We start from the raw sequence: 20,807 nt of genomic DNA, 5'->3' as shown, positions 1-20,807 counted from the left end.
GTGATCACCTCTCATTATTTTAAACACCTAGAAGTATAGACCCAGCCTGCTCAACCTTTCCCCAGGAATCAGCCAAATGAATCTTCTCTGAACTGCTTTCATTGCAAATGTGTCCCTGCTTAAGTCATCCTGGGCCAGGAGCAGGAGGAGAGACATTGTGAATTTCTATCCTGGACTGATAGGGATGGATTTTGGAAACTCCTTTTACAGGGGGTTAGAAGGGGAGGGTTTACACACAGCAAACTCAAACCAAGAGAAATGTTTGTCTTTCTGAATTTCAACCTCAACTGACACTTATGACTTTTGTTTTCTCCTTTTATGGGGAGTTAGAAGATATGAAGATTGTGAGATTTTGCTCTTACTCCAGTGCTTCTGATATCTTTTCAGCTTCGTGCTCCAACAGGTTCAGAAGTGAGTATTATTGAACATTCATGTACATTTTAGAGCTTTTAGTGCTGTGCTGTGGTTCCATGGCTCTGGGGCTGGTGTGGGTCCTTTATTGTGGATCTGAATCCATGTCCATCCATTGCTCTGCTTCACCTTTGCCCTCCCTGATCAAGTCTCTGTCATTGTCTAACTTCCTCTGTCTCCAATAATGGGCTTATTTTAACCATTTGGTAATTTACTGTTATTTCTACCAAATCAGGTTTCCACTGGTGCCCATCCCCCAGTTTTGTTTAATTCATTCATGGGATGTGGACATCGCTGGCTAGGCTAGCATTTATTTCCCATCTCTCATTGCCCTTTGAAGGTGGGGGTGAGCTTCCTTCTTGAACCACTGCAGTCCATCTGGTGTAGGGATTTGAAAACAGGGAAGTGAATTTTCAAATTTTGGTGCTTAAACAGGAACCTTTGTAGGTCAGTGAGCCCCGGCATGATGGGTGAACAATACTTGGTGTGAGTAAGGATATGGGCAGCAATGATTTACATGACCTCAAGGTTACAAGGAAGCAAAATGTGGGAGGCTGGCCAAGAGTGCCTTAGAATAGTTAAGTCTAGAAGTAATAAAGGAATAGATGAGTGTTTCAGAAGCAGATGAGCAGAGACAAGGACAGAGTCAGGTGATGTTACTGAGATGAAAGTGGACGGTCTTGGAGTTTACGCAGATATGTGGTCAGAACTCTGTTTGGAGTGAAACATGACACTGAGATTGTAAACAGCATGGTTCAGCCTCAGACAGTTGCCGAGGAGAGGGATGGAGTTGGTGGCTAGAGAGAAGCCATTCAAGAGAATCTGCACTTCATGTGGGAAGAATTTCAGGCAATCATCTGCCCTCACTGCTCACCAATGCACACGCACTGGGGAGAGACCATTCACCTGCTCCATGTGTGGGAAGGGATTCACTCAGGCCAGCAGCCTTCTGTTACACGAGCGCACTCACACTGGGGAGAAGCCGTTTACCTGCTCCGTGTGTAGGAAGGGATTCATTCAGTCACGGTACCTGCTGACACACTAGCAAGTTTGTAAGTGATCCTAGGGGTTGGATTCTGCTGTTAATCACATCCAGAATTGATAGTTTGACAATATGAGGTTTGTTTCTGCTGTTAGTAACAACCCCTATAACTGGCTGGAATTTAATATTCTGGAGATGTCACTGATTTTTGGGACTGCAGTATCCCTTTTTAAAAACACCATCTGTGATCTTTCCCCTTAATTCAAGAACTCTCAACAGGAACTCATTTACAATAAAATTATGAACTTTTACTGCAATCCTAAATTGGCCTTCGCAAAATCTAAAATTCAGTTTTTGACAGGTTCCACTGATTAGCACCTCCAATTAGAAAGTGCTGATTGTCAGCAAGGATTAATCAGGATCCACAGGGCACGTGTGATATAAAAGTCATCATACTATAGAAAAACAAAGGTGGAAGGGGAGATTCCAACACTACAGGGACACCTCACTCCTTAGAGTCACTGGGAAGGCCTTTGGTGGGGTCATGTTTAAAGACTTCATCTACTTGCAGACTGAGTGTATCCAGGAGCACAGTGCGGTTCCTGTGCTGGCAGATCTACAGTGAACATGATCTTTCCCATACACCAGCTACAAGAGAAATGTAGGGAACAGGATATACCTCTTTACCTGACTATCATAGATTTCAGTAAAGCATTTGACAGCGTCAGCAGGGCAGGACTCTTAAAGATTTTGGAGAAAATTGACTGTCCCCCAAAGCTTCTCAGTCTCATCCACTCCTTCATGACAACGTGTAGTGACTGTACAGTTTGAAGGCACCACTTGCGATAGTTTCAGGGTGAAGAATGGAGTGAAACAGATGCCTACACCGAAAACAATAGCCCACAATGACACCTGATAACCCCGAATAATAATAACTTCAATCAGAGAGATACAACAGGGAGATGTGTCATTGAACGATGAAATGAGTCATGAGATAAGTACATTTAAAGTTCAGAAAGGGGTTGTTTAAATCAGTGCCTCCCAAACTTTTTCCCAGTGTGACCCCATTTTAATGCCTCAGACATCGTGTGACCCCAGAGTGAAAATTTGAGGGGATGAGGGTTGTGCCAGGGGTGGTGTGGGTTGTGGGGGTTGGGGGTTGGTGGGGGGCTTCAGCTGTTGAGCAGGTTTGGGGAGATTATTAATGTATTTGAACTCTGATTATTAATGTAATAGCCTCCCGATTATTCATTTATAGGATGCTGATTATTGACACAATTGGCAAATAACTTAAATGTGACAGGATTCTGATAGTTGATGCCATAGGACTCTGATTATTAATTGAAATAATTTGGATTAATGTATTAGCATTCTGATAATTGTAATAATTTCCTGATTACTGAAGCAATAGGCAGCTGATCATTAATCACAGTATCGTTACAGTGCAAAAGGAGGCCATTCGGCCCATTGAGTCTGCACTGGCTCTCTGACAGAGGATTCCACCTAGTCCCACTCTTCTGCCTTAACTCCGTAATCTTGCACATTCTCCCTTTTCAGGTATAAATCCAATTCCCTTTTGAATCCCTCGATCAAACCCGCATCCTCCACTCTTTCAGGAAGTTTGTTCCAGACTCCAGCCACCCTCTGAGTGAAAAAAAACTTCCTCACATTACATTTATTGCTTTTGTCAATTATTTTCTACCTGTGCCCTCTAGTTCTTGATGTTCTCTTGAGTGGGAACAGTTTCTCACTATTTACCCTGTCCACACCCCTCAGGATCTTGAATACCTGTATCAAGTCTCCTCTCAGCCTTCTTTTCTCCAAGAAAAACAGTCCCAATCTCTCCACTCTATCCTCACAGCTACAGTGCTTCATCCCAGAATCACTCTTGTGAATCTCCTCTGTACTCTCTCCAATGCCTTCCCATCCTTCCTCAAGTATGGTGCCCAGAACTGGACATAGTCCTCCAGCTGAGGCCTAACTAGTGAATTAGACAAGTTCAACATGACCTCTTTAATCTTGTACTCAATGCCTCTATTAAAAAAGCTGAATATACTATATGCTTTATTAACTGCTCTCTCAACATGCCCTGTCATCTTCAATGACCTACGTACGTATACACTGATGTCCCTCTGTCCTGCACCACCGTTAGAGGCTCTCCCTTTATGTTATACTGCCTCTCCATATCTTTCCTGCCAAAACGAATCACCTCACATTTCACTGCATTGAACTTTATCTGTCACATTAATACAACTGGAATTATGTAATTTGATCCTGATTATTAATGTAATTAGACCCTGATTAATGTAAAAGGACGCTGATTATTTATACAATAAGATCCTGATTGTTGATGCAATAAGCACCAGACTATTAATGTAATAATATCCTGATTATTAATGAGTTGGGATCCTGAATCTTAAAGTAATTGGACTCTGATCATTAATGTAATAGAAACCTGAACATTGATGTAATAGGATCCTCATTATTAATGCAATAGGATTCTGATCATTATTGTAACAGTGTCCTGGTTATTGATGCAATATGATCCTGAACATTAATGCATTACAATCCTGATTATTAATACATTATGATCCTGGTTATTGAAGAAATCAGCTTTCCAGAAAAAATGAACACCTGTACAATGTGCACAACCTTTTCACAAACTTTATTTGCAGCAGCAATTGTGCCTGAGAGAGGAGGCCATTAGGCCATGCCCACCAACAACAAAACTGTGAGGATTTAAAGAGGCCTCGCAACTGTCAGGAAACAGTTGGAGCTCCACAGCAGCCATTGCTGCCTCGTAGCTCGCGAGCCCAAAATCTCGGTTCACACCCCACTGAGGTTACGACCTTCAGTTTGGGAAGCCCTGACTTTCACTGGGACTATAACATGGGAACTGGCTTTGAAAGCTCTTCTCACAGTCTAAGCATTAAACTCTCTCTCTCCAGTATGAACTCGCTGGTTTGGGAGGGCTGGATGACCGAGTGAATTCCTTCCCACACACGGAGCAGGTGAAAAGCCTCTCCCCAGTGTGCATGCACTGATGACTTTCCAACTCAAACGAGTAATTGAATCCCTTGTCACTGTCCTTACATTAACACAGTTTGTCCTCAATGTGACTGTGCTTGTGTCTTGACAGGACAGATGATCGGCTGAAATCACAACCAGGGATATGGGGAAAGAGTGGAGGAATGGGATTAACTGGATAGCTCTTTGAAAGAGCCAGTGCAGATTCGATGAGCCGAGTGGTCTCCTTCTGTTCTGCACTATGATGAGATCATGTGATTCTATAACAGGATAATGATTCATAATAAACACCATACAATCGATTCATAGAGCTCAGAAGGTGGCCATTCAGCCCACTGTGTCTGTATTGTCTCTCTGAAAACGTTACCATTCTGACCCATTCCCCTGATCTTTCTCCTGATCCCTGAAAATATTTCCTGATTAAGTGAAAGTCCAGATTGCTTTTGAAAGTTACTATTGGATCTGCTTCCACCAGATTCAATGTGTTCCAATCATCAGAACTCACTGAGTAAAATATTCTCTCATCTTCACCCTGGAGTTTTTGCCAATTATTTTAAATCTGTGGTTACCAACCATCCTGTCAATGGAACCAAAATCCCCCAATGTAAATGAAAATTCTTCAAAAATGTCCACACCTCTATTAAATCACTCTTCTCTGCTCTAAATAGACAATCCCAGCTTCTCCAGTCTCTCCACATAACGGAAACCCCTCATCCCTGGTACTATTCTGGTCAATTTTCCGTGTACTCGCTCCAAGGCCTTGACATCTTTCCTGAAGTGTGGTGCTCAGAACTGAACACAATATTTTAGCTGAGGATTAAAAAGTAATTTATAAAGATTCAGTGTGACTTTCTTGCTTTTGTACTTCATGTCTCCATGAATAAATGGAGGACCCTTTTGTTGGTGGTCAGCAGTTTAGTGAGAATAAGGTCAAGGGAGTAAAAGGCAGGTCTCATGGAGAAGATGAACTTTGAGGAAGTTAGAAGATAGGAGAGAAACTGGAGAAAGATGCGAGTTCAGGGCTCGGAGAAGAGAAAACTTCAGAGGGAGCTTGTCCCGGTGGGCTAGTGGAAGGGAGGGAAGCAGCAGAGGCAGCTGTTCAGATTGTCCCAATCTTAGTGACAGAAAAGCTCCATGACTCCTCGCACTTGTTGCTGGGAAGTGAGGATGGAGGAGACAGGGGAGAGAAATTCAAAAGGAATTAATGTTAGAGATATTAAAAAGATTCAACACACTGTGTTTAATACAAAGCTGATTTTATTTGACTTTTATCCAGAATATTAACTACGATAACTGGGCTGGAGTTTATTAACATCAGTAAAAATAGACAACAATGAACATGGTTCAGTCCTGGATGTGATTAACAGCAAAATCCAGTCACTGTAATTGTTTGTGAACTCGCTGGTGACTCATCAGGGTGTATGACCGAGTGAATCTCTTCCCACACACAATGCAAATAAATGGTCTCTCTGCACTGTGAACTCGCTGGTGTGTCTGCAGGTGGGCTGACTGAGTGAATCCCTTTCCACACACAGAGCAGATGAATGGTCTCTCTCCAGTGTGAACATGCTGGTGTATAGTGAGCTGAGATGATTGCCTGAACTCAGTGCTACATTGAGAGCATCTGAATGGTCTCACGTCAGTGTGAATACGTTGATGGCGCATCAGTTCCCCAGAACTTTAATAGCACATTCTGTAGTCTGGGCATATAAAAGGTCTCTCATAAGTGTGAACTCGCTGGTGCCTCAGCAGGTTGGACAACTGAGTGAATCCCTTCCCACACTCAGAGCAGAGGAACGGTCTCTCCCCAGTGTGAATTCGCTGATGTACAGTGAATTCACATGATTGCCTGAACCCAGCCCCACAGTGAGAGCACCTGAACGGTCTCTCATCAGTGTGAAAACGTTGATGGGACATCAGTTCCTCAAAACTTTTATAGCACTTCTCACAGTCTGTGCATTTAAAAGGTTTCTTGTCGGTGTGAATTTGGTGTCTCATCAGGTTTGATGAACAAGTGAATCCCTTCCCACACAAACAGCAGGTGAACGGTATCTCCCCACTGTGACCTCGCTGGTGTATAAGTAGGGTGGATGACTGAGCAAATCCCTTCCCACACTTGGGGCAGATAAGCGGCCTCTCCCCAGTGTGAACTCTTCCTTCCTTCGGTGTGTCAGCAGGTCAGATGAATTAATGAATCCCTTCCCACGCTCGGAGCAGGTGAATGGCCTCTTCCCAGTGTGAACTCTTCGGTGTGTCAGCAGGTCAGATGAATTAATGAATCCTTTCCCACACTCAGAGCAGGTGAACGGCCTCTCCCCAGTGTGAACTCACTGGTGTTTTAGCAGGTAGTTTGACTTTGTGAATCCCTTCCCGCATTCGGAGTAGGTGAACGGCCTCTCCTCAGTGTGAATTTGTTGGTGAATTTCCAGCTCAGATAGGTAATTGAATTCATTCTCATAGTCCCCATATTTCCATAGCTTTTCCCCAGAATGAATGGTCCTTTTTGGTTCCATGTTCAAAGCCTGTTGATATTCAGGTCCTGATGAATTGGGCGACTCATTCAGATCCTTATATGATGTTTAGTTTGAGTTTCTGAACTGCAAATCCTCCCCTTCTAATCTCCTATGCAATTGATTTAAAACAGAAAAGGGGGAGTGAGAGAACCCACACGTACCAAAGGCAGGTTGTGAAACTGAGCTGAATGAATTTGATAATTTGTGGGCCGAACTAGGAACAAGTGACCATGAAAGCTACTCGATTGTTATAAAAACCCAACTGGTTCACTAATGTCCTGCAGGGAAGGGAACCTACCACCCGGTCATGGCCTACACAAGATTCTGGACACTATGGGAGGAGAGAGAGAGAGAGAAATAGGAGAGGCAGGTAGCAAACGAGAGACCAATTCAACCATAACTTTGACAGAAACTCCCAAACCCTCAACCTCCACCACTTGGAAGGACCAGGGTAACAGGTGCATGTAAACACCATCACTTCCAATTTCCCCTCCAAGTCACGCATCATCCTGACTTGTCTGATATCCAGTCCTGGATGAGCAGAAATTTCCTCCATTTAGATATAGCCATTGTCTTCAGTCCCTGTCGTAAACTCCACTCCCTAGTCACCGACTCCATCCCCCTCCCTGAAAACTGTCTGAGGCCGAATCAGACTGTTCACGACTTTGTTGTAATATTTGACCCCGAGATGAGCTTTAATCACATATCAGTGTTATCACCAAGACTGCCTATTTCCAACTCAGTACCATCGCCTGACTCCACCCTAGTCTCAGCTCATCTGGTGCTGAAATTCTCATCTATTCCTTTGTTACCTGTAGACTAAACTCCCCTAACACTCTCCCAGCCGGCCTCCTAAATTCAATCTTCTTGTAATCTTGAGGACATCCGAAACTCTGCTGTCCACACTCGGCGGGTCAGGCAATATCTGTGGAGAGAGAAACAGAGTTAACATTTCAGTGTGTTAATGAATAAAAATGATGCAGAATTTGATGGTCAACATAAGCTCAGAAATGGGAGATAAATGGACTATAGCATAGGGATAACAATTTCCGACTGAAAGATAAAACTGATAAGCCGGCAGCACATGGTCGAGGGATGGGCGGCGTGGAAAATGCATTTTTACATGATCGGTAAAAGTAGCAGTAAAATACCATACATAACTAAAATGCACCCATTAGTTAGGCAATAGCAGAGAGGTGACAGCAAAGGCAGAGGTGCAAAAGAGCAATGGATGGACATGGATTCAGATCCACAGTGAAGGTGTCACCCCAGCCCCAGAGCCATGGAATCTCTCACAAATAACAGAGCATAGCAGTAAAAGCTCTAAATTGTAGACGGATGCTCAATAATACTCCCCTCTGTCACAATTCCACTGTTTTCAATTTTAAAATCTCCTGTTGGAGACTGCAGCTGGAAATATATCAGAAGCATTGGAGTCAGAGAAAAATCTCCCCAGTTGAGGAAATACCCGGGGAGCAGGGTGATGTCACCGTGCAATTGTCGGTGTGTGATGACATCACAGACACGAACACAGAACATCTGGGTCTGTGCAAACCAGTGATCACCGCACATTATGAAGGATGTGAGGGTCCTTGAGACGGTGCAGAGGAAATTTACCAGAAGGGTTCCAGGGATGAGGGTTTTTCATTGGAATGTAAGGTTGGAGAAACTAGGGTTGTTCTCCTTGGAGCAAAGAAGAATGAGGAGAGTTGATAGAGGTGTACAAGCTTATTAGAGGTTTAGATAAGGTAGGTAAAGAAAAACTTCCCATTATCCGATTGTAAAAGGATTATGAACATAAATTGAAGATTTTAAGCAAGAGATACAGGGGGAATGAGTGTAAGAATTTTTTTTACACAGTGAGTGGTAATGACCTGGAACTTGATGCTTAAACTCAAAGGCCGATGATATTCAGGTTCTGACTTAATGTTATGTTTGGTTTGAGATTTTTGTCTCAAAACCCTCTTCTAATTCCCTGTAAAAGGAGTTTCCAAAATCCATCCCTGTCAGTCCGAGATAGAAATTGACAACATTGGTATACAAAATAATAAGGGGCATCGATAGGGTAGATAGGAAGAAACTTTTCCCTTTAGCGGAGGTGTCAATAACCAGGTAAGATTTAAGGTAAGGGGCAGGAGGCTGAGAGGGGATTTGAGAAAAAAAATTCACCCAGAGGGTGGTTGGAATCTGGACCAGGTTGCTTGATGGCCGGCACGGACACGATGGGCCGAAGGGGCTGTTTCTGTGCCAGTTTCATTCTCTGTCTCTGACATTCCTTCTGACAGGGAGTGGTGACCGCGCATGCGCACCCCCCATTACGCTGGCGGCCGTTAACCTGAGCCTTTCACCAAGAAAGATACCGCCCCGTTGGTGCAACCAAAGTACCTGCAGCTTCTTGTTTATAGCGTTGAGGCCTCCACTGGGTGTTTGTGAAGCCTCCCCTCCCACCCACTGCCCCTAACGCTGCCCCCGCCTATCCGCCTCCTTACCGCATGAAGATGAGACAAACAAGCGTCTATGGACAACACCGGCACTGCGCATGCTCTAGGTCACTACGCCGGGGAATGATTGGCGGGGGTTTAGGACCAATAGGAAGAGGGGGCGGAGCTGAGCCCGGATCTCCTTCATTGGCTGAAACACTGCATCATTTTGGAAGCTGATTTGTCTCCAACGCCAGGAGAAAACTGGACCTTTCTGTTTGTGGCTTTAAGAAACCCTGTGGGTGTGGAGCAAACATTTCAACATTTGTTACTGAAAGGGATTCATTCAGGACAGACAGCAGGGATTATTTCAGGAAATCACACAGTGTTGTGATTGTTTCTCTTTGAACTCAGCTCTTGGAGAACAGTCTGAATTAATGGAAGAATTCACAGGCTGTTGAACGCTCCTTCTATGTCTGGGACAATTTAATTCCAGCCGATCTGTTGGTCCGGCTTCAACCGGGAGAGTTTGATGAGTTCCCACAACTCACAAAATGCGAGTGGACAGCTAGACCAGCAGGACACACCTATCCTAAACAAAAACAAAAACAGAATTACCTGGAAAAACTCAGCAGGTCTGGCAGCATCGGCGGAGAAGAACCTATCCTGCCTGATATAAATCCAGAATGAGCTGGAGAGCTGTCTCCATTCAACAGGACAGTCTGCAGTGGGGTTTCTGACTCAGAGGTGGGAATGTGAAGTTAATTTTTATTAATAACCCTAAAAGTTACAACTGCCACCGAACTAACAGATCTTCTCCTTTGTCCACTTCATTGTCCAAATAAAGTTTTGTTTTACTTTTGCAGCTTAATAGTGGCACTTACATCATCTAACCACCTCCTTCCTTGTGAAAGTACTTAACTACAGTAGCTGCAGAAACCACATCCTTATCTATCCTCTACCAAGCCTCTCCTCATCCTGTCAGAATGAAATCATTCCTATCTTTATCCAGTATCTTCCATTATCCTTAAATGAATTGTCTCAGTTTATGACTGATTCTGCATTATGAATCTAATCAAGCTCCTCCAATGTTCATTCTAATTCAGTTTGATTTATGGTTAATTGTGAACTATCACATCTGTTTGTGTTTCTGCCTTATCTTCATGTTCAGCCTGGTTTTGCTTGTGGTCCGAATTCAGTTCAGTGACCCCTGTCCAGCTGTGTGTATTCTCTCAGGGTAACTGGATTTGTGTCCATTGTGCCTGTGTTAGACATTGAGTCATTGTTTGATACCCAACTAAGTGCAGTGAAATCAGAAACAACTTGTTCACATAAAAGGTGATGCAAATCTGGACCAATCTCCACAAAAGGCCAGGGATCAATTGAAATTTTCAAGATGGGAATCGATAGATTCTTGTTAAATAAAGATCTCAAAGAAAATGGATCGAAGATGGGAAAGTGGAGTTGAGGTGCAGATCAACTATGATCTAATTGAATGGGGGAGCAGACTTGTGGGACTGAATGGCCTCATCTTGTTCCTATGTCCTGGCTGCAGTCCCTCCAGCAATGATTATCTCAGAGTGGGGCCAGTTTGGGATATCCTTGAGGGACAGTTTGGTCAGCATCCAACCCTGAGCTGTCCCAGAAAGGGGCAGTTTGTGATGTCCCCTTGGGGTGCAGTAACTTCAGTGTCTGTCCTTGAGATGCACCAGAAAGGGAAATATGTGATGTTCCTGTGGAGTGCAGTATGATCAGCGTCTAACCCTAAACTGCCCTCACACATCCTGCTCAGACCCATCATGTCTCTGTCCCTTATTTCCCACAGTAATCCAAACAAAAAGTCCAGCTACAAACATTACTTTCATTTTCTGATTGTTTTACAGGGATTCACCACATTCATGGTAGTTTACATTACTGGAAGTAAGCCTTTTAAAAAGTGACCGTTCCCACTATACTTTATACAGCATGCAGATTAAAGGTATTTGAAGTATGTCCATCCTTGGGCTGCTGCAATGTTCCAGTGAAGCTCAACGCAAACTGGAGGAACAGCACCTCATCTTCCGACTAGGCACTTTACAGCCTTCCAGACTGAATATTGAATTCAACAACTTTAGATCATGAACTCTCTCCTCCATCCCCATCCCCTTTCTGATCCCCCTTTTTTCCAATAATTTATATATATTTTTCTTTTCCTACCTATTCCCATTATTTTTAAATGTTATTTCCATCCATTGTTTTATCTCTACCTTTTAGCCTATTTCGATCCCTTCCCCCCACCCCACCCCCACTAGGGCTATATGTACCTTGCTCGTCCTGCTTTCTACCCTTAATGTCACCTATTAGCACATTTCTTAGCTAATATCACCATCAACACCTCTTTGTCCTTTTGTCTATGACATCTTTTGGCAATCTCCACCTATCACTGGCCCTCTATCTAGCTCTACTTGTCCCACCCACCCCCATTAAAGCAGCTTATATTTCACCTCTCTTCTATTTTTCCTTAGTTCTGTTGAAGAGTCATAAGGACTCGAAACGTTAACTGTGCTCCTCTCCGCAGATGCTGTCAGACCTGCTGAGTTTTTCCAGGTATTTTTATTTTTGTTTTGGATTTCCAGCATCTGCAGTTTTTAGCTTTTATCATGTTCTGTGAACATGGGTTCAAATGTGGAATTTTAAAGCTGGTTTGATGATTGATTAATTCACTGAGGAAATCTATTGTCCTGAAAAACCATGGAAATCCGAAAGGAAAAACTGGAAAAGTTGAGCAGGTCTCTCTGGCTCTATAATAAACCAAGGGCCCGAGGCCCCTCCAAGCATTTACGATCCACCTGGCCAACCCACAGTCGATAGAGCAGTTTCTGAAGTGCCCAGGATTCACAGATCACAGAATTGGTACCGTGCAGGAGGCCATTGGGCCCATCATGTCTGTACCGGCTCTCCGAATGAACAAATCACTTCGTAACATTCTCCAGCCTCTTCCCCGTAACCCTGCACAATATTTCTTTTCAGATAACAGTCTAATTCCCTTTTGAATGCCTCAATTGAACCTGCCTCCTCCAAACTCTCAGGTAGTTCATTCCAGACTATAACCACACTCTGTGAAATAAATTCCTTGTCACCTTTGCTTCTTTTAGCAATTACTTTAACTCTGTGCCTTATCATTCTCATTCTTTTCAAAAGTTATTTCAAAAGTATGACACTTTTGATTACTTTGCTGATTATTCAGTGAATGGACGGTAATTGGCAAGATTGGATTTGTCGTACATTTTGTGAACAGGACATTCCTGGGCAATTTTCCACATTGAGAGGTAGATACCAGTGCTGTAGCTGTACTGGAACAGCTTGGCTATGGGCAAGTCAAGCCAAGATAAATGTTTATTTCTTGGGAACTAGGATCCTGGACTGACAGTGATGGCTTTTGTGAACTCCTTTTATACAGGATATTAGAAGCGGAGGACTTGCAGACAGAAATCTCAAACCGAAGAACATGTCAATGTCTGACAATCACTTGATTCATCAGGACCCGAATATCATTGGAAATTTGAATCCAGAAGGAGAAATGTTTGACTGTTCTGTCAGCTTCTAAACATTTTGAATATCATTGTAACTGGAAAAGCACACACACACGCACTCATCTTGGTTACAGTGCTCCAGTGGACCGACTGTGGAAAGAGCTTTAACTAGGTACACAGCCTGAAAAAACAGGGCACCATTCACAGTGAGGAGAGACAGTACACATGTTCTGTGTATGGACGAGGCTCCAACTGATCCTCAAACCTGGAAAGACAAAAGAACTCCCACACCATTGGAGAAACCTTGGAAATGTGGGGACTGTGGGAAGGGATTCCCTTCCCCATCTGCGCTAGAAACTCATCGTCGTATTCACACTGGGGAGAGGCCTTTCACCTGCTCTGAGTGTGGGAAGGGATTTACTCTGTCATCCACACTGCTGCAACACCAGCGAGTTCACACAGGAGAGAAGCCGTTCACCTGCTCCAAGTGTGGGGTTGGATTCACTCAGTTGTGCAACCTCCTGCGACACCAGAGAGTTCACACTGGGGAGAGGCCATTCACCTGCTCTGAGTGTGGGAAAGGATTCACTGATTCATCCACCCCCCTGAGACACCAGCAAGCTCACACTGCAGAGAGACTGTTCACTTGCTCTGAGTGTGGGCAGGGATTCAATGCTTCATCCACACTGCAGACACATCAACGTCTCCATACTGGGGAGAGGCCATTCATCTGCTCTGACTGCGAGAAAGGATTCACTCAATCCTCCAATCTGCTGACACACCAGTGAATTCACACAGGGGAGAAACCCTACACCTGCCCTGTCTGTGAGAAGGGATTCACTCAGTTGTCCAATCTGCTGCAACACCAAGGAGAGGCCATTCAGCTGCTCTAAATGTGGGAAGGGATTCAGTGCTTCATCCACACTGCTGAGACATCAGCGAGTTCACACCAGGGAAAGGCCGTTCACCTGCTCTGAATGTGGGAAGGGATTCACTCAGTCATCCCACCAGCAGTCACACTGGCAAGTTCACATCCGCAAAGGGTCATTCACCTGTTCCATGTATGGGTCAGTCATCAGCAAGTTCACAAGTAGGTACAGCAGTTAGATTCTGCTGTTATTGCTGCTGTTAGTCACATCCAGGACTGAACCATGTTCATTCTGACAGTTGGTGACGTGGGACGGTTGGAGGGTCTCTTTCTGCTGGACCGGACGGTCCCATGGCTTTGCTTCTTGTGAGCTGATGCTCTTTGAATGTGGGAGTGCATTTTTACACTGAAATTTCACTCGCCATCCTGACTTGGAAATATATCGCCATTCCTTCAGTGTCACTGGGTCAAAATCCTGGAACTCCCTTCCTAACAGTCCACATGGACTGCAGCGGTTCAAGAAGGCAGCTCACCACCGCCTTCTCAAGGGCAACTAGGGATGGGTAGTAAATGCTGGCTCAGCCAGCGAAGTCCATATGCAGTGAATGGATTTTTAAAAATGACCCGTAAAAGCTGATGAAATATATTTATTTTATCTTGATAGTAAATATTGTTTTTCCTACCACTACAGGTAGCTCTCAAATAAATACATTTGTCTCTGTTCCATTCAGTCTACAGCAAGGGGCCAGGCCAGTCGGCTCGATTAGTCTATGTCAATAATTATGCTCCACATAAGCCTCCAACCCTGCCCTCCCCACCCCACCCCCCCACCCATCAGCATATCGTTCTATTTCTTCTCCCTCATGTATGTATCTAGCTTCCCCTTAAATATATCCATGCTGTTCACCTCAACCACACGCTGTGGTAGCGAGTTCCACATTCTCCCACTCACTGGGTAAAGAGATTTCTCATGAAAGCCCTATTGGCTAATTGAACCGCTTCAGAATCTTTCATATTTCCATCAGGTCACCCTTCAGGGATTATTATGTGTATTGCAGGTTATAAGATAGTTGAACATAGGGAAACATACGACTCAGGAACAGGAGACGGCCACTTGGCCCCTCGAGCCTGCTCCGCCATTCGGTAAGATCATGGCTGTTGTTAAGATGTACAGCAGGTTGTAAGTTGTGATATTCTAAATGGGATATTACAAGGATGAGACATTTTCATTTCTTCCTGGGGAAGATGTTGTGAAGATCTAGTTTCATAATTTTAATGTTTCCGTAATACAAATTAGTTTGGGAATTTTTTTATTGTAAGATCAATGGAAAATCTGGATTGAGAATCTGACAGAAATACCCTAAGGGAATTCACAATCACAAGGTGTGGCTCATGTTGATTTAAGAAGTCAAAGCTCGAAAGGTAAGAACTGTAAAACGGCAGGTGGGCTCTTTTAGCTGGAGACTGGAGACATTGGGTCTGACAATTATTGTCCTGTCTTTGTTAGAGAGGTGAATTCTTCATGCAGACCTCAGGGAAAAAGGTTTAGTTTTGAAGCTAAAAGTTAATAAATTTAAATATCAATTGGACATCCTAACTGGCCTCTGTTACCATGGGGATAAGTGATTCAGGGTGGAGCCTTGGTTGGAATTCTGGGTCTTTCTCACAGAAAGCAGGCAGTCTGCAGTTCACTTGGAAGCAGTCAGCTGTGGTCCCAGGAGCTGTGATCCAGCTGTGGGACTGGAAGCCTAGAGGGCCATTAGGAACTAGGGGTGTTCCGAATGCTTAAATCCCTCAGCAAGATGTCAGTGAAGCCCATGCTTAGACTGAGGAATCCAGAGTTTTGAGGTCTTAAAGGAAAGTTGGAGGGTTGTTTAGTCAAAAGCTAATTGAAGGGCCACCATAAAAACTTGGAGCTTGGTGAATAGCTGGAATACTGAGGAGAATTAAAGTGAATTCTGGAGAGCTTTGGCATACCTTTGGGATAGTCCCAGGAACAGAAGTGAACGAACCTTCAAGATATCGTTAAGTATAAGGGAACTCTTGGGGGCAAGTTAAAAAGTAGAACTGTGTTTACAGCATAAGTCTTTATAAATTATAGTGTTAAGCTCATGGTGCTGGTTTTTAATATTCTTTTCTTTTCTATGTACAGTAAAGTTTAGTTTTGTTTAAAAACATGGAATCTTGTGGCATAACTCTTTCAGTTAATCACTGGGCGTTCGAATTTCTCTTTAAACGTTAACGGTTTTGACTGGGATCATAACAGCATGCACAAACAACGTTTCAAAAATTGAAAAAGAAAATTTTCCTTATTTTGTACAAAGCATTACATTATAAGACATCCCTCTTCCAGGATCCCCAATAATTTCCTCGTTTGAGGACATCCTTTCATGAAACAATCCGATAATTTTTGATTAAAATTGGAACTATTTGTAGTCCCTTGTAAAACAGGAGGGCTGTCGCCCAGCACAGAGGGTAATTTGGGATTTCTCCCATGGACCAATTGATAGGGACTATACCCTCCAACCATCTGAAATGAATTCTTTACATGAATTGTTCATTTCAGTGCAGTTGTCAACTTGCAGTTTGGCTGATCAGCTAAGATTTTATGCAGCATTTCATCGATCACTGCCTGATTCCATCCACAGAGCCCATTGCTGAAAGGACTTTCAACTATGGTGTTCATGACCATAATGTTCACATCTAAATTTGTCATTAGCAAATTCCCCTCCATTATCAGTCAGAAACTTAGCTGGTGCCCAGGTCCAATAGCTATCCATTTCCCATGGTTTGGTCTATAATCACCCCTTTATCCTTGCCTTGTATTATTGGAGAAAGACTTAATTGGGTTACCATGTCTATAAAGTGTAGAATGAAAACATTCCTGTCTTTATCCCACACCTTTAGATCCATGGCAAATACCTTGTTAAAGTCACGTGCCAAGTGAAGGTTTACAATAGAATGTGACAGCGTTCTCCGATACTTTTTACATATTTCACACTTTGCACTAATCTATTTTCTAAGCCTCATATACGCTTCATCCACCACCCTTGCATCCTTTACGAGGGTTTTTAATCGTTGATAGAAGGGTGAGCAAATTGTCCATGCAGCTTAAAAGCAATTTGTTTTTCTCTCTCTCTGATTCTTATCACCTGATTCCATTAATCCTTCTTAAATACTCTGATTAGAAACATCAGGTATTGTTAAGGGGATACGATAATGTCCTGATTGAGTAGGCTGCAGATCCACTGACTTTCCAAAAAGTTAGTTGCCTTATCTCGCTCTGTGTCCAGTGGCAAAATGATCATCATATTTTGAGTCAGACCTAACACCTGTTAATTGTTCCCAGTGTCATTCCAGTGCTGTTCCAATCCAGATCTGCTAAAGATGCTTTCAACCTCATTCGAAATCTGTCCAAGTCTGACTATGCTTCATTGGCATCCAATTTGATCATCTTTCTTGTAAATTTCTTCAATGAACCCTAATAGAAGAGCCAAACCTTCATTAGTATCCAACTGACGGGTATCTAGCTCACAAAATACTTCTGCTTCTGATTTTACTTTAGTTAGGAAGTGGCAATGCCAAGGCCAGACTTTGTTTCCTCCTTGGTTGGGACGTAACCCATGTCCAAATATCTACTTCATTCTTCCACTGGTTGTATGGCTCAGACTCTGAGAACATCAACAACTAATCAGGCCCTGAGAATTTCCACTTGCTTTCAGCCATTCTTCGCTAAAACTGCTAGGATTGTAAGCCTCTATCTGAAATCTTATTTTCTTTGAGTTGCCAAACTTTACCATTAGACAATCATTCTCAGTTATCATGTTATAATCCTGACAGCCTTATGGTGAAGGAAGAAACTGGAATCAATCCTTACTTGGTATAGATTTATTCACCGAATGAAACATTAACCTCCTAACTCCACTCCACGCTCTGTCAGTAAGTGTCTCTGTCTTTGCACTCATGTAACCATCCAAACAGGCCCTCCATCTGAATATACTTAACCTCCATTGATACAATTAACACGTGCAGTTGGAGTATCTAAAATGTCTCTAATCAGTGTGACTGCCATGGGATCTCAGCCAGTTGGCTGACTCAGTGAATCCTTTCCCACACTCAGAACAGATGAACAGTCTCTCTCCTCTGTGTGAGCTCGCTGGTGCCTTCGCAGGCTGGATGAATCAGCGAATACCTTCGTACATTCAGAGCAGGTGAATGGCCTCTCCCTGGTGTGAACTCGCTGATGTCTCAGCAGGTGGGATGACTCACTGAATCCTTTCTCACACAGACAGCAGGTGAATGGCCTCTCCCCGGTGTGAAATCGCTGGTGCTTCCACAGGCTGGATGAGTGTGTGAATCCCTTCCCACACTTCTTGCAGCTGAATGGCCTCTCTCCAGTGTGAACATGTCGGTGTGTCCGTAGACTGGTCGACTGAGTGAATCCCTTCCCACACACGGAGCAGGTAAATGGCCTCTCTTCAGTGTGAGCCATCTGGTGTCGCAGCATGTTGGTTAACCGAGTGAATCCCTTCTTGCGCACAGAGCAGATGAATGGCCTCTCCCCAGTATGAACTGCACGGTGACTCTGCAGGGTGGATGATTCACTGAATCCCTTCCCACACACAGAGCAGGTGAATGGCCTCTCCCCGGCGTGAACTTGCTGGTGTGTCTGCAGGTGGGATGAGCAAGTGAATCCCTTCCCACACTCAGTGCAGGTGAATGGCCTCTCCCCAGTGTGAACTTGCTGATGTGTAAACAGGTGGGATGAGTGTGTGAATCCCTTTCCACACATGGAGCAGATGAACGGCTTCTCTCCGGTGTGAATCCGTCGATGAATTTCCAGTGCAGACGGAGTACGGAATCCCGTCGCACACTCCCAACATTTCCATGGTTTCTCCATGGTGAGGGTGTCCTTGTATCTCCCCAGGTTTGTCGCTCAGTTGAAAACTTGTCCACACACACATGAGTATGGTCGCTCTCCGCTATGAATGGTGTGTTTTTTCAGGCTTTGTAACTAGTTAAAGCTCCTTCCACTGTTAGTGCACTGGAACACTCACAGTCATGTGTGTGTGTGTGTGTGTGTGTGTGTGTGTGTTGGTGCTTTTCCGGTCACACTTCAGTTTAAAACCTTTTGAAGCACACAGAACAGGCAAACATTTCTGCTTCCAATGAATCAGGTGACTGTCAGATTCTGATGTGATCTTTGGTTTGATAATCTGTCTGCAAATCCTCCCCTTCTAATGTCCTGTAAAAGGAGTTGACAAAAGTCATAACTGTCAGTACAGGATAGAAATTCAGAACACACAATTCTAGTTTCTATGGATCATTCTTTCTTCTCTCATTCCTCAAAATGCCGTAAATCTTGATCCCACAAACTCTCCCTCCATTCTCACTCTGCTGGTACTAATATACACCACCCCCCCAATTCTCCTGAAGGTGCTAATTCATGCTGATTGACAGATCCATGCTTACAAATTCTATATATTTATTGGACAAAAATTAATGTAGTATAAAGTACTGTACTGCATGATATATGGGGCATGTGAGGACGAATTTTATTTAAGCAGTGAGCGGTCATGACCTGGGACTTTCTGCCTACGAGCGTGGTGGAAGCAGAGTTGATCAATGATTTCAAAATGAAATTGGAAGGGCACTTGAAGGAAATAAACTTGCAGGGCTGCAGGCACGTAGAGGAGGAATGGGACTGAGTGGATTCCTTTACAAAGAGTCAGCATGGGCTTGAATGGACTCCTTCTGTGCCATCGTGACTCTATGACTGAAAATATATAACAAAGCTACAGTTCAATATAAGACTAGAAATAATGATAAATGTACTTTATTACAGAACCATAAATAATAATCTAATATGTATCATATAACATTAGTCATATCTCTGTCTTATATTAATTAATTGTCCCCTTAAATGCCAGCCATCTCCTGGGGAAACTACCCCTCTAATTAGAAACATTAGGAAAGAGACCATCCATTTAGCCAGACAAATAAATGTGTCAAGCTGAGGGAGCAAAGGATATCAATGTCTTTAAGAGAGAGGGAGACCTGAGCCAACCTTTCCAGAGTCTGCGTCTTTCTTGGATTCACTTCCTTTCCCTTCAGCTCCTGTAAGTCAACAATTAGAAAATAACTTCCTGAATTAGAAAACAAATGGAAATGGGGAGAAAAGAAAGTGTTTTACTCAAAGATGTTGCACGGAGGAGGGTGTTTTAACGTCTGTGAAGCTGGACTTTCATTCAGAGAGAACGAGAGGAGTAGCAGCTTTGCTGGACAGTAATGAGCAAGTCAGCAAACTCATTGTCCAACTTCTTCAAACAACGGGGAAAATCCGTGCAGCCAGAGGCACAAAGACCACACTCTGATTGGCTGGAGGACTAATCCACTTCCGGTCCTCCCTCACAATGAAGGAGCGCAACCGGAGTGCGCGTGGGGGCGGGAGAGCTTTGACCTCCAGATGCGCTGAGATGTTGTCCAATCCGCAGTATTTTGCTCCTGTAACCAGGGCTATTGATCCCAATGAGACATTGTGTTGGGAACGCCTCTTTGAGTTATTATAACGTCCATAATGGAACACTGTCTGAATTAAACAATAGGACTAACTCTGCTCCACGGTGACGTGCTCGGGTTTAGTCTGCAGGCCAGGCGCGCGGACACGGAAGTCCCACCCCCACCCATTGTTTTTCCTCCCCCTACACCTCCTCGAGCCTATGTTTCTAGGCAACCGACTCGGCGAACTCCCCCTTCCCCCGCCTCCTCCCCCCCCACCCAACCCTCAACGGCGGCTGGCTGGTCCAAAAAGAGATCGAGAGCGACCGCTGGCGGCAGCTGCAGTGCGCCTGCTCCCAACAACTAGGTCAGCAGGCGCTTTCTGCGCCTGCTGAGGGAGTGGGGGAGGGGACTTTGCAAAATGTCTTTTCCCCTTATTTTGTTCCAAGTCAAGTAGTTTGATTTTAAACAGCACAGCATTTGTTTTTACCTTGACAAACACACTAAAACTTCCTCCTTGTTCAACATCTGTGAGTAAAACACTTTCTTTCCCCCTCCTCCTGGGAAATACAGAGA

At 43.9% G+C, this 20,807-nt stretch overlaps 1 protein-coding gene and 1 pseudogene across 2 annotated transcripts; one reads left to right on the top strand and one right to left on the bottom strand.

The window, feature by feature from the left end:
• Nucleotides 1-12,973: 12,973 nt before the first annotated feature.
• On the top strand, nt 12,974-14,212 carry LOC121270374 (annotated as a pseudogene).
• Nucleotides 14,213-16,890: 2,678 nt separating this feature from the next.
• LOC121270609 (zinc finger protein 239-like) lies at nt 16,891-20,064 on the bottom strand. 2 transcript variants are annotated; one of them, XM_041175990.1, is made up of 2 exons: nt 19,927-20,064; nt 16,891-18,978 (listed from the first exon to the last, which is right to left on the bottom strand). In XM_041175990.1, exon 2 carries the CDS (start codon nt 18,631-18,633, stop codon nt 17,812-17,814), a length of 822 nt encoding a protein of 273 aa, XP_041031924.1. In that variant the 5' UTR covers nt 18,634-18,978; nt 19,927-20,064; the 3' UTR covers nt 16,891-17,811. The 2 variants fall into 2 exon arrangements, with proteins under 2 accessions (XP_041031924.1, XP_041031923.1); XM_041175989.1 differs by lacking the exon at nt 19,927-20,064 and adding an exon at nt 19,801-19,885.
• Between the last annotated feature and the right edge of the window lie 743 nt (nt 20,065-20,807).

This window comes from Carcharodon carcharias, chromosome 27, assembly GCF_017639515.1.
Source record: "Carcharodon carcharias isolate sCarCar2 chromosome 27, sCarCar2.pri, whole genome shotgun sequence".
NCBI classification, from domain to species: domain Eukaryota; kingdom Metazoa; phylum Chordata; class Chondrichthyes; order Lamniformes; family Lamnidae; genus Carcharodon; species Carcharodon carcharias.
Note: the sequence above shows the minus strand (reverse complement) of the source record. Positions and strands in the feature narration are given on the sequence as shown.